General features: G+C 38.1%; 1 protein-coding gene across 1 annotated transcript in view; it reads right to left on the bottom strand.

Moving 5' to 3' along the window:
- Positions 1–14,349, bottom strand: part of LOC113992859 (protein eyes shut homolog) — a 262,860-nt gene that overhangs the window by 41,248 nt on the left and 207,263 nt on the right. Inside the window, exon 9 of the mRNA XM_027730560.2 lies at positions 4,179–4,361. Coding sequence (XP_027586361.1) covers positions 4,179–4,361 — 183 coding nt within the window. The remainder of the gene's footprint in view (positions 1–4,178; positions 4,362–14,349) is intronic.

Genomic DNA, 14,349 nt, shown 5'->3' with positions numbered 1-14,349 from the left:
TGCACACTGTGCTTTATTTGATATTTTCTTTTGTTTTCATAAGGCTATCTCATTTTGTATTTGTTTCTGGGAAGGTCTCTTCCTATTTGTTCTTCCAGAATCATATGGTGACCCTCATTTCAGATGTGTCTTGATACCTCTGCCTCAAACGCATGGGAAATTTGCTTCATTTGCAAAAGATAAAACAGGCTTTACCCCAAGAAACAATGACACCTATATTGTCCTCCCACTGAAGTTCTGCATACTGCTGTTTCACAGCCAGAACTGCCATATTCCCCTTATCTCATATTCTATAAACGAACATGCTGCATTAGCAATGTGGGGGGAAGGGAGTGATTTTTCTATACAGAAGTTTGTTTTTTCTATACAGCATTTTGATACAACAGGAATATATTGAAAAATAAAATCTTATCTCAAGGACTGTGAATACACTGCCTCTGTAGAAAGTGGGCAGTTACACTGAGTTATATAGAACACAAACTATTCATTTTTTATTACAATGGTTTGTTCATGACTGAATGAAATTCCATTACTTTCAGTTCCACTGGCATGTTACCAGTGAAGGATTTCCAAACTGAAAATAACAATTCTTTTTAAAAAATCATTACTAAAGTTTCTATTTTCAGCAATGTCTACAAGTACTTACATGATTTGACCTGCAAAACTAGGGGAAGCACAGTAAAGACAAACCATTATTTAAAATGCTCTCTGAATTTTTAAAATGCTTTTTTGGAAATCAAAGAAATGCAACAGTGTCAAGACTCTACAAAAATGATGTGGTGAAGATAGTCATAGAATCATACCCTGCTAAGTGGTCAGAAGGAACCTAGGAGATCATCTAGTCCCTTTCCTCCCTGTCATGGGCAGTGACACCTTCCACTAGATCAAGTTGTTCAAGGCCTAATCCAACCTGGCCTTGAATACTGCCAGAGTTGGGGCAGAATAATATAATGCTGAGTCTGCATAAATTAAACAGTTTTTAACTTTAACTATGTATTGGAACAGAATGTGATAGTAACTCACAGGAGGTTAGCCATGACATCGATGCCCGTGGTTTGGGCAGAGACAACAGTGGAGGGGAATCAGGTAGGGTGCAGCAAGAGAATGCTAACTACAAGAAATGGGATGAAATGGAAAAAGGGGAAAATGTAAATGAAATATTAAAAATACCTCCTTATAGCAAGATCGTAGGCTACAAAAACCCTCACGCTCCTCCTGGTGAGAGTGTTATTGCTTGATACTCAGTAAATTGTTAGAACAACTGCATCTGCTCTTGGTGAAGTAAGTGAAGTTCACTTGGTAAGAAACTGCTTTCTGGTAATTAAAATGTAGGGTGCTTAGTCTCCCCAGCCATTTAAACTAAGGAGAAAACAGCAATTTACCAACAGCATTTTATCAGGTGCCTCATTGTTTTCTCTTTGCTAAGTGTTGCCCTCATTTGACAAGGGGATGCAGAAATGCATTATTATCATACTGCAATGTTCCCCACCCCCCACAAACTATATACAAAGCAACAAAAAGCCAGATTTCTGCCTGACAACTGCATAATAAGCCTGGAATGCTAGTAATTCTCATTAATAAAAATGACGCTGGTAAGATTCTTTTTTAAAACTCAGGTCAGCTAAATATTATTGCAAGACCTACACTCCACAATCACTTGGAGAGTACAGCATACACCCTGCAGGCAGATCTTTTTGAGACAAATTTTACTGCAGCAAATTTTTTTTATTCTCTTTTGATTAATGTAAGAGAAAAAAACCAGGTTTTTTTGCACCGCTGGTGTTCTACATTTCATATTTGCATTTTCTCTATCTGGAGCAAAGGCAATGAATTAATTGGTACAATTTTTATTTGGTTACATTTCCTACAACTGGAAATGTTTCAAATAGGTGATTGAAATTCAGTTCCCAAGGTTGCAGAAACATGTCTGAATGTGATGGTTCATTCTTGTTGTTGAAAAGAATGTTCTAAAGATTCCTTTGTGTTTGTATTACATCAGAGATGTGTACTATTCTTATAAAAATTTAATGATGGGGACACTGGCTTCTGAACACTGTTTTCTGGAAGACTAGATGGAAATGTTTTAGGTAACTTCAACTCTACACACCGTTTCTACTCAGCTACTGAAAAAAGAAAGACAATATTCCCTCTGCCCACACCAATAAGCGAAAGGAAAAACTGCCTGGGAATGAGTGGTGACTCTCCCAGGGATAAAATGTGGCATACGGAGCGTTCGACCTAGATGTAGATAAAATAGCGTGAATGTAGTACAGTTAGCAGGATTACATGTCTGACCATGTTTTACTGAAGTTTGGAAGAAAACTCAGCAAAATCTGATTCACACAGAGACAGAGGCAGAGCTGAGTTTTGAGTTTAAATACACTCACAGTGGTTTAGTACGTATTTAAGTTAGGCTAATTTGGGTAATCAACCTGATAAATTAAGTAAATGTTCTGTACCAGGGTGTCATGGCACACTGAAGTACAGTTGATTGGCTGAGCTGCACTAGCTAAATTTGACAGAATCTTTGCAAATGAAAAGTAGCAGACTGAATTATATCACAGATGAGTAAACTGCTGAGCTGTTCTAAGCTAACAAGTTTTAGTTTGCATAGTAATAAACTGACAGTCTGATTCTTGGAAGTCTGCCACAGGGAGAAAGGGGAAGAAGCCCCAGAGGGTGCAGGAACTTAAGCAATGAAATTTAACAGAAAGCAAGACCTAAGAAAATATCAAATGTACTAACAAAGCAATGGAGAATACTCTGTATCCTTCTGATGTGATGTACTGCAGTTGTTTTTTTAGACATATATGTTACTGCATCATGCCTCCCACAAATTGATTTTTAATGATGCGTTTTGGGAGCTCAGTATCTTAAAACTGCTAATAATAATAAATTCTCCCCTCTTTCATCCTCCTGAAGTATTAATTTTCTGATACTCTTCAGCATAAGCAGTGGGTTTCTGTAACTCATGGACCATATCTACCAAACTTATGTGATGTTTTAGATATGATAAAGCATCTACTATTGTAGTAGAGACTTATATTTACTTACCTAAATCACTCTCCGTCACTGTGTTGGATTTAGACGTAAAGACACATCACCAAAACTCCCTCCTAGACTTCAACAACCCAATAGACAATTCCAAACCCAACAGTTAGGTTACATTCCAATTGCAGAAACAAGGTAAAAATAAATTACTTGCTTCTTATGATCTATGAAGAATAAAGTAGTCTCTACTCTGACTACTTTACATCTGCATTAAATTTTCATTATGTGTTTTTCAACTTTCATCCATGTTATAGCTTCTTTGTGGAGTAATGCTAAGATGGACAGAACACAAGTAGTATTTCTATTTTAGCCCATTGCAATTCTTAATGCCATGCAGCCTGCCACAGAGTGGTGCTGTGAAGAGATACCTTAAGTATTGCTAAAATCTTAGTACAAATGCTGTAAGTAGATTTATATAACCTGCTTCTCAGCTGTGTTAATCAGATCAAGTTGAATGCTTTGCTATACAGACTGTGGCACAACTTACTCATAGCTACCTTGGGTTAACTTGCATTGAGTCGTCTCAGGGGTTAGAGTCTCTTGTTTGACATGAGTAACACAGAGTCCAAAGCTAGCTGCCACAAGGTTGGGTTTCAGTGTTGAGTCCTGTGTGTCTTGGAAGTGGAACCACTGTGACAACAGCAGCAATTCATGGCTGCCCCTGTGGCAGGTCGAGACACGTGGCAGGATGGCTGTGGCATGTTGGATGGACAGATTGATTTTCCAATCAAGTAAGTATCAGTGGAAGAAGATTTGAGGCAGCATCTCAAAATTGCACACCAAATATATGTGATCAATAATGAAATTTATGTGTATGACTGACAAGAGAGAACTTTGACTTTGTTTTCCGTTTCTTCTGTTCAGAAATATGCTACCTCAAGTGTCAAATTAACTGTTAACTTTAATTACTGGAAGCAGTTATATTTCTCCATAATGAAAAGAAACATTTATACAACATGATTGAATTACTGTGTCTTTACAAAACAATAAAGTATTGAAGGGATTATTATCCCCCTAATGAAATTATATCCTAAAAAGAATCAAGAAAAACCTGTATATATTTTTATCCTACTTGTTTAATGAGTATTTGAAAGTGTATAAGGATAGGTAATACAAATAAAACTTACCTTGGCCCTTCTGTCCAGTGAAAAAAATCAGGTTGTCTTGTAAAGCTGAGTCATGGTTTGCCAACTGAAATTTCAAGCGAAATTCATAGTAGAAGGTGATATTTGGGATTGTAGAATAAGCTAGGAATGAGGTATAGCCAAAGACATCTGTACCACTGAAACTTGGTTGAGTAATATTAATAGCTGAATTAAAAAAAAAAAAAATAAATTCTGTGTTAGGGCAAATTCTTTAACATATGTATTTGCAAGCTCTATTTCCTAGCCTAGTTTAGAACTTAAGAACTCATAAATAAAATTAATTATTCGTTATGTTGCAATGTTTTACACGTATGCAGATACAGTTTGGCTTTCCGGTCAGGGTAAATGTCTTTATTTTTCAGCTTTTGTAAATAGGCTTATTTTTCAAATGAATTATTGGCAACTACTGCCATCTCCTGGATTCTAGGTAACATTGTTACTCTATTTGTAACAATTTGTACACTGTAATATTGACTCAAAACTCGGAGAGAGAAAACACACAAAGAAATTCTCCTCTTAAAAGAAATGCCATCTCTGACAGGCATCTGACTGAAAGTGTGCACAAGGACGTGCTGAAGAGGTTATGGAGTAATAATTCTTCACAGGTAGAGGAAATAATGAAAAGAAGCCATATAAGGATGAATTTGCAGCACAGTGAATAGGACCTATGTGAATTACAAATAAAATCAAGTCTATACACGTCTGTATTGGTGAAAAGACAATAGAGCGCTGCTACTAAGCACCCCCACTGCCTCAAGGATTTCTTACTGGAATTCAGTAGCCAATTCCTGTAGTTGATGCTGAAAGCAGAGATCATGTAATGCTCATATTGACTACATGGTTTAGTTAAAACAGGAGAGAGAGGAAGAAAGCTGAGTAAAGCTTAATCTTAAAAGACTGGGTATTGGAGTAGGTTTAAGATTTGAGCAGTTACGTCTAACCAGCCTGAGCACTAAATGTGACTGGATACAGCTTTATTAATGAAAGCAATAAGAGAGATTGGGGGAGGAAGGCATACAGTACCATGTACAAACCAGATTGGTAACTGCTAGTAAAGTATTATAATCATCATCATCATCAATACTCCCCAAGTAAATCTACATTAACATTTAAGCATCTGGCTTTGAATACAGTGTGGGAGCAATTTTATCACCGAGAATCTATCTCTAAATTTGACCTGGTGTGCCCTGAGCTACAAGCTCACTGAAGGGGATCGACCCTCCGGACATATTAGAAGAGCCTTCAGCTCTTTTAAACACCTTGAGAGAGAGTGCATATGAGAAAAGCTGAACACATTTTCTCAGAGGGTACTTTTACTGCTAAACTTTAGAAAATAAGAGTACTTGACAAAAGTTTAAAGGGTAACATTCAACCAAAATAAAGCATTTCACAAAGAATTGACTTAGCATATGCTAACATATACAACTTAGTAAAATCCAGCCCATCCAGTCTCAAGATATCCAAAATATTAAGAAAGGAAATCATCATCATCAATACTCCCCAAGTAAATCTACATTAACATTTAAGCATCTGGCTTTGAATACAGTGTGGGAGAAACAATAACACATAATTCTGAAAATTTTATCACCGTCTCTAGTTTGTGGAATCTATCTCTAAATTTGAAACCTGGTGTAAGACACCAGGCCCTGAGCTACAAGCTCACTGAAGGGGTTTTACTTCAAAAATATAAAAACTCCAACAATATCGACCCTCCGGACATATTAGAAGAGCCTTCAGCTCTTTTAAACACCTTGAGAGAGAGTGCATATGAGAAAAGCTGAACACATTTTCTCAGAGGGTACTTTTACTGCTAAACTTTAGAAAATAAGAGTACTTGACAAAAGTTTAAAGGGTAACATTCAACCAAAATAAAGCATTTCACAAAGAATTGACTTAGCATATGCTAACATATACAACTTAGTAAAATCCAGCCCATCCAGTCTCAAGATATCCAAAATATTAAGAAAGGAAATCAGGAGAAGAAGTAAAGAAAGAGAGAGTAAAAGAGAAATATCGCCACTATCCCACATCCCTGGTCCCATTCACTAGTAACCTGCTCTAGTGAAAGGTGTTCCTACCCATGGCAGGAATTTGGAACAAGATGATCTTTAAGGTTTCTTCTAAACCAAACCATTTTATGATTCTATGATTATATGAGCTGTGACATCGATGTCTATGTAACAGCTGACCACCCAATGTTGCACTTATATCAGTAGAAAAATTAGGCACATTTAAGATGCAGTGTCTTTCACATAAAACAACTACCTTATCCAGGTGAGGTGAACAGTATTCTAAAATCCTTATTTCACCACACCAAATAAAAAGGCATCATTGGGTTGTAAGTAAGAGTAATGTATTTCAGACTTCTAAAGATGGATAGGACAAAGCCTACCTGCTCTGTATCCTGCAAACCACTTCCCACTCTGCATGTTCTTTGTCTCTGGTCTTCATTGCCATAAAAGCTAAATGATTGTGAAATTCTGAACTCATTCTTAGTAAAATCAAGGAAACAATTTTTTTTTCCCTGATTTTAAAGAATGTGAACCCTAGGGATCATGGAAACCTAATTATTTACACAAAATTGTGCACAAAGCCTGGTGCGTGTTGAAGAACTGAGTGTAGATCTCTGAACTCCAGATTAGAGGATAGTCTTTGCTCCTAGGTACCAGAGCACAACCATTTTCAAACCATCTAACAAGAAGCAATTTTCCTGAGTGATGTCCATCTTTGACTACTTGAGCATCTCCTCTCAACTCTTTATGGTCTTTTCATCCAGCTTTAACTGTGCATTTGGTTAGGGCCATGAAGTACATTCCATAATATATTCATCATTTTAGGGGCTTAAGACATCCCTGCCATGCTCTAGGTTCCATACCTGGTAGTGGACACCACCAGTCAATAGTTTTTGGGATCAACAACTTATCTGAGGATAACAAAATAGTAAGTAATGCAAATCAGGGGTACAATTATCCAAGCAAAAACAATAGTAAATCCAGTATATCACTAGTAGTGGGCTAAACTTAATATCTGGGCACACAAAGATTTACATAACAGTGGTTATCAGGAGATTGGCAGGAAGAAGGGCATGCGCCTCCAGAGGAGCAACTCACACCCACCAACAAGTTTAGGGAATTAAAAAAATTCCCTAGTTGGATTGTCCTTATTTAGTGTTGGCTACCTGAACTTGTTAATCAGCTGTCATACCCCAGCCCTGCTTCCTTCTGCTCTGGTCCTTCCCTGTGCATGCACCGTGCCCGGATGCTACCTGAAATGGTGGATGAGCACCATATGGAGCTATACCTTCATTAGGCATGTGGTCACCACAGGAAGAAACACTGTTTAGGGCAATAGGAGTCCCACAGGCATTTTTTGTGAAAACCATTACACCTTATTTTGGTTTACTTCACCGTTTTCTCCACCATGTTGAAGAAGTTTCTCATACCTAGTAGAAGTCAGATGCAGTATCTAATTAACTACCCTATCCTTAGCAGGTAGGCAGATGCAGTAAGTGTTTGCAAATAGTCCTCCCTATCCTCGTCTCTGGAGAGTAAAATGTATTTAGAAATGTTAGAATTTAGAAATACTGAGTAAAAAGCTTAAATTTCTGCCTAATTCAATCTATCTAGCTTGACAGATATTCCATAGTTTATCTGTTTCTGGACTGTTGTATACAGATTTTATACCACATTTTTAATCACGTTTCTTCTCTACACTGAGTTATTTATGAATAGATTTTTATTCAATCACATAAAAAAGTGAAAGGTCATCAGTAAATGTGCATCAGTGTAAAATATTGTCTTTGAGATTCCTTTCATGCAATGACCACACTCTTGCATATTTTTAACTTGGAAATTGAAAAACACATAATAATAACCCTGTGTGAAAAATACAGTGATTGGTAACATTGTGTGAAGTAAGATAGCTCCATGTTTTCCTTTTATTCTCTATCTTTTTGTTATAAAGCTATGGAGCCAAGACTGTGCAGAAAATTGCATAATCTTTTTCTTGAAACATTTTTGTAAAATGTTTGCCACTGGCTGAAATAGCAGAGGGCACAGCTAACCCCACTGGATTATTTTTCTTTTCCTGTCTAGACACCAGTCAAGCTGAATTCTGCCCTTGCTCTTGGAGTGCAGTCTGAAGTGGTAAAGAACAAAGATGTGTCTCAATGTCTCTGATGATGAGCCTTGTAAAAACAGACTCCAGATTAACACTGTGCCTAAAACACACACTGCTCTGACAGAGTAGTGAAGTCTTTTATCAACTTTTTGTCCTTGCTCTTGTCCTGTGTCTCTCCGTCAGTTCTATGTCATTCATCATTGTGCTTTTGTGCATTCCCAGTACTGAACAAGTAATAACACATCATATGATATGTTCCATTGCCTCACAAACAAATAATGACAAATTATCCCATTATATAAATATATTAATATAGCCAACTACTTAATTCCTTAACATTTTACATCTTATTAGAGGTGAGCATAAAAAATGGGAGTTAAAAAAAAAATCAACTTCAGTTTGAAAAAAGTCTTAGCAAAGAGAAGAAAGTGACAAAGCTGAAAAAGAATAATGGTTTCATTTTCTTTGAATTTTCTGAGTTAATGTTCTTTCAGCATTCACTGCCAATACATCTTGAACCACAGCTTTACAATACTTTGCAAAAAACAAGACAGATTAAAGGAATAGAAAGAGAAGAAGACTTCAGGCTAGAGAATTGCAATCAGAAAAAACACTTCTTTTATATTAACATTGACTAACTGCGAACACAGCTCAGTGTCTGACTCCAGGATCAGCAGCCATATACACTGTGGGATGAGTAGTTCTCCTGAAGACCTTCTCACATGTTTCATAGACTCACAGAATTAAAGAATCATGAGTGTTGGAAAAGACCTTCACGATCATCCAGTCCAACTGATCATCCAGCACCACCATAATCACCATATCCCCAAGTGCCACATCCAAATGCCTCTTGAACACTGCCAGAGACGGTGACTCCACCATCTCCCTGGGCAATTTATTTCAATACCTGACCACTCTCTGAGTGAAATTTTTTTTTCTAATATCTAATCTGAACCCCCTATCGTGGTCATTTCCTCTTGTCCTTTCACTTGAGATATGGCAGAAGAGACCAACCCTCACCTCACTACAACCTTGTTTCAAATAGGTGTAGAGAGCAATGATGTTTCACTTGAGTCTTCTCTTCTCCAGACTAAACAACTGCAGTTCCCTCAGATGCTCCTCATAGGACATGTTTTTCAGACCCTTCCCCAACTTCTATGCCTTTCTTTGAACACATTCCAGCACCTCAATGTCATTTTTGAAGTGTGGGGTCCAAAATTGAACACAGTACTTCAAGTATGGCCTCCCAGTGCTGAGTACAGTGGGACAATCACTGGCCTGTTGGCCACACTATTATTGATACAGGCTAGGATGTTATTGTCTTTCTTGGCCACCTGGACACACTGACGGATCATATTCAGCTGACTTTAGAGCAGCACCCCTGGATTCCTTTTGGTTGAGTAGGTCTCAAGCCAATTTTCCCCAAGCCATGCACGGGGTTGTTACAAAGACAACATATTTGCAAAGACAATATCAAAAAAGGAATGAGATTTATCACCAGACACTGTGTTTTACAGTCTTCCAAGCTATGGTGGATTGACTCTAGGTGGATGCCAAAGCAGCTGTATCATTCCCCTCCTCAGATGAACAGAAAAAATATAATGAAAAGCTCGTGGATTGGGATAAGGGTGGGGAGAGACCATTCACCAGTTACTGTCATTGGCAAAACAGGCTTGACTTGGGGAAAAGTTATCAATCAAATGACAGTAGGGTAATGAGAAATAAAACAAGTTCTTAAAACATTCGTCCCCTCCTTTCCCTTCTTCCTGGACTTAAATTCCCTTCTGCATTCTCTAACTCCTCTCCCACCACTGGGAACAGGATGATGGGGAATGGGGGTTATGATGAGGTCTCTGCTATTCCTTCTTCCTCAGTGAAAGGACTCTTCGCTCTCTTCCCCTGCTCCAGCACAGGGGCCCCTTCATGGGAGACAGTCCTTCATGAATTTGTCCGATGTGAGTCCTTCCCATGGGCCACAGTTCTTCACAGACTACTCTAGCGTGGGACCCCCATAGGGTCACAAGTCCTGCCAGCAAATCTGCTCCACCATGGGCTTCTCTCTTCATAGGTCCACAGGACCTGTCAGGACCCTGCTACAGTGCAGGTTTCCCATGGGGTCACAGCTTACTGTGGACATCCACCTGCTCCAGTGTGGGGTCCTCCATGGGCTGCAGGTGGATATCTTCTCCACTGTGGACCTTGATGGGCTGCAGAGGGACAGACTGTCTCACCATGGTCTTAACAACGGGCTGCAGGGGAACCTTGCCATGCAAACCCGCTTTTCTCACTGGAAACTCTGGGAAGTCCAAGGAAGAAAAGCTAAGGGGTGCTGGAGCTGAAGGGTGTTGTAGTGCCAGCTGAGAGTTCAAAGTAGTTGTAAAAGACTCTTAATGTCTGGAAGACTGTTGTATGAGGAGTTAGTGATGCACAAAATGAGTAATTGAAGTGTACGCCTTCCCCTCCCCACCCTCAATAAATACTTATGGATTCCTTTTATTTGTCCAGTGGTATCAGTAATCATGGAGTCATCAGTTATACTTTGATTGAGAGCTGAAATTTGAAATAATAGAAGTGACTTCACTGCACAAAGATGAAAATATGAATCTGAAAAACTGGTAATACAACAATGACATAATAGTGTGTGAGTGTGCCTATGTGTGTTTTTTACAATTTTTATGACATTCCTCACATTGAAGAGGTGGGGGACATTAAGGCCCACTGAAAACCAAATGACCCAGAAACAAATTGTCTTGAACAGGAAGAAGAGTAACTCTGATCAGCATTCCCCAAGGTCTATTATCACTGACCAGAAACCCTGCAATGCAGATTTTTTTAGCTGAGGATTTTTTTGATGCCCAAATACCCTTTGGGCATCTGCTGTCACTGAACTGCATGATTTAGTCTTTAGACTCAAACAGCTCTGAAGGTGACATTTTGCGCCAAACATAGCTGCACAGAAACAATTCTCATGCAGGCTGATTTTCGCTCTACAGAACCTGAAGCAAGTGGCTATTTCCACTTCAACACTTTGAAATGAATTTTATGCATGGGGGAATACATCCTAGAGAAAACCTGCTGGAATCCTTTGGACTATGAAGCATTACCATAAATGTTGCTGAGAAATGTTTCAAGGAAGATCCTTAGAGATTGCTGTGAATGAGTGCTGTGAATGGCACTTTCAGGATGTGTTTGCCAAATGCAGTGTCACAGTTAGGTCTGCTTCATATATGCTGTCATATATATGAAACTAAAACGCTGAAGTTTGGTCTAAAACACTGCAATGTACACAATTACTCATCTTAGCAATGCACATTCCTTTGAAATCCTTCTCCCTTTAAATTTGCATTTGTGCTTAGAAAGTGCTTGCTCTTGGTTCCTGGCTTAACAAAATGCCACGTTATGACAAACAGCTTCCCAAGGGATCTAGTTTCTTGTGTAACATACAGTTAACAACAACATAACATAAAGAGTTTAGAACTCCAGGTCTTCATTTCCAGTCCTGGTGAAGGAACCTTTTCTGCTTCACTTGCATTTAGGAAGCCATCACAACTTCACAGTACAATGATGCCCTGATATTTCCTATTTAAAATTTCTGTGTCTTATATATCAAAATTCCTTACAATCAGATATTTCAGACATACTAGCCTTTTTTTTTTCCACACACTATATCAATTTCCTGTACCAACTAGAGAATGCCTCCAGCCCGTGTTTAGATGGAAGTGTTAAAATTACAGGAAAAAAAAAAAAGAAATAAAGGCTGATTACTGAGATGGTAGCAATCCAACAACTCTAATCAAATCTGTGATACTAAACACTGGAGGAGATTTACAGTCTGCAAAAAACACAATGCAAGCAACTTTTTACTAATTTAAATATGAAAGGAAATTTAGCAGACTAAGGGCTTGAATGCTGGCTGCTTTCACACAAATCTACTGAAAAGACAGAGCTCAATAACTGAACTCGGTTTAAATGACATAGATCCCTTTATATATATCTTAAAAAGCCAAAATTGCTTGGGAGATAGAGTCAAACTGCCCATGTAGACATCTCTGTTCCAAAGTGTTGCATACTGATTGTGTGTTCCACCTGATCTCCCCATCCCCCGTAAGCTGGAAATTGTGGAGTCATTTAACTCCACAAACCAATAGTCAAGTCCCAGTCCTATCCCAGGAACCATCAGCCCACCACAGGTCCATCTCCACAATTTCAGAGGAGCACAGAGCCCAAAGGCAGGCAGGAACCCAACTTAAGGATTCAGAGGAAGGAACACCTTGTCCAGACCCCTTCCAGACCTATCTCAGGAGACTCTTAGCCCCAGTATCAAGGTATGACACAACCACAATGAATCAACACTGAATCAATCACCATTTGAACAGAGGGGTGTAACTACCATGGGGTATGGGACCCATTACAGGATGCAGGTGAATAGCACAGGATGCATTTTGGAATAGCACAGGACTTAAGGAGGTTTTTTAGAGAGAATTAGGTGATTTCAGGAGGAATAAGTGTGGAAAAATAGAGGGATACAGACACAAAAAGGGTCAGTCACATGTGAATAGTTGGCTGGTCAGTATGCTTGTCTGGCCATGTCCTCTGTCTGATCAACATGGCCTGTCCTCTCTTCTATTTTATATTTTCATCCTCCATTCTCTTGGCCCATTATGCCTTAGCTATGTAGCTTCTTGAGAGAGATTTCAATGCGTAATTGTCAACTTGCAGTCAAAATAACGTGTTCATCTAGTGATAAAAGCAGGAAAAAGCGTAGTGAGAGAGAATGCACTTTGCTACACATATTGGGAAAAATGGACATGCTTTTAGGAAGCTTTATTGATGTCTGAAACAAGCATAAAATAACTAAGATAAACTCAGAGCCATTGTTACCAGCCTGCTTACACTGTAGTGTGCTCCATCAGCCTCAGATATGTAAGAAAATTCCTTGTCAATCCTGGATCTTATCTATTTTTCCATATTTATATTGGTTTGTCTAACTGAAGTTACTCTCTCTCCTTACATTTTTGCCTCATTTGTCATATTTAGGGTAGCCCTATAACTTTCTTCACTTTTTGAATTTTGTACATTTCCCATAAAATGATGTATTTTTAACTGGTCATAACAAATAAAACCCCCAAATTTTTTGACACTTGTATGTTTGTTTTCTCTATTTTGTTTTGCTTTCCTTTAATAGTGACAATAGTTTTATTATCACTTCTTACATACTTGTAGAGATTGATGTCTTTCTTAGTTTGACTTCTAGCTCTTAATGGATGGCAATTGAAGCTCTGATATGGGGAAGACCTCTAGCAGTGGGTCCATTTCTGACTGTCTACCTCTTTATTTATCCTTACTGTGTCTTTCTTAAATAATCTCTATTGGTAGGAACAGCAAAGCTGGCAGGAAACTGCAATTCTATTTGGTATATTAGCTATCTCATTGGTTTATCAACAATACAACCAGCTGTGGCAGGAAACTGTTCAATTGATATTTAGGTATATTATCTGATAAACATTTAGGAGAAACCAGCTTTTCTTCAGTGTTTCAGACACAAAGTATCATGCATTAGGTTACTAACCTGAATAGTTCAGACAAAAGTATTGTGTATCTTAAATCAGAAGATAATTTGTTTAAAATGTGCACGTCTATGCTTTAATTTTAATGGACCATTTAGTTCTATTAAATTTATTATATACTATATCATTTTGTTATAGTAAACAATTACATTTTGTTTCTGTTTCTAAAAAATTTAAGTTGTTCTACCATTTTAATTAGGCAATCTATCATTATCTTCAAATACCTCCCCAAAAGTATGACTTTGATGCTACTAGGACTATCCCCAAGGATGTATCCAGACTTCACTGCATTGTGTCTCTGTTTCTCCCTTCTTTGTTTTAGAATACGTGACAATGAGGCCTTTTGCAACTCATTTTCAGACCTCTGTCTGTGCTCAGTTTATTTCTATTCCTTCTAAACTCTTAAGACATGATTCAACAAAATAATTTTTCATATTTCAATAATAATTTCTTATGTTGCGACCTTA

Source organism: Pipra filicauda, unplaced genomic scaffold (genome assembly GCF_003945595.2).
Source record: "Pipra filicauda isolate LSUMZ 115617 unplaced genomic scaffold, ASM394559v2 scaffold30_size5312502_pilon, whole genome shotgun sequence".
Classification (NCBI taxonomy): domain Eukaryota; kingdom Metazoa; phylum Chordata; class Aves; order Passeriformes; family Pipridae; genus Pipra; species Pipra filicauda.
This window is presented reverse-complemented; position numbering and strand designations above follow the sequence as displayed.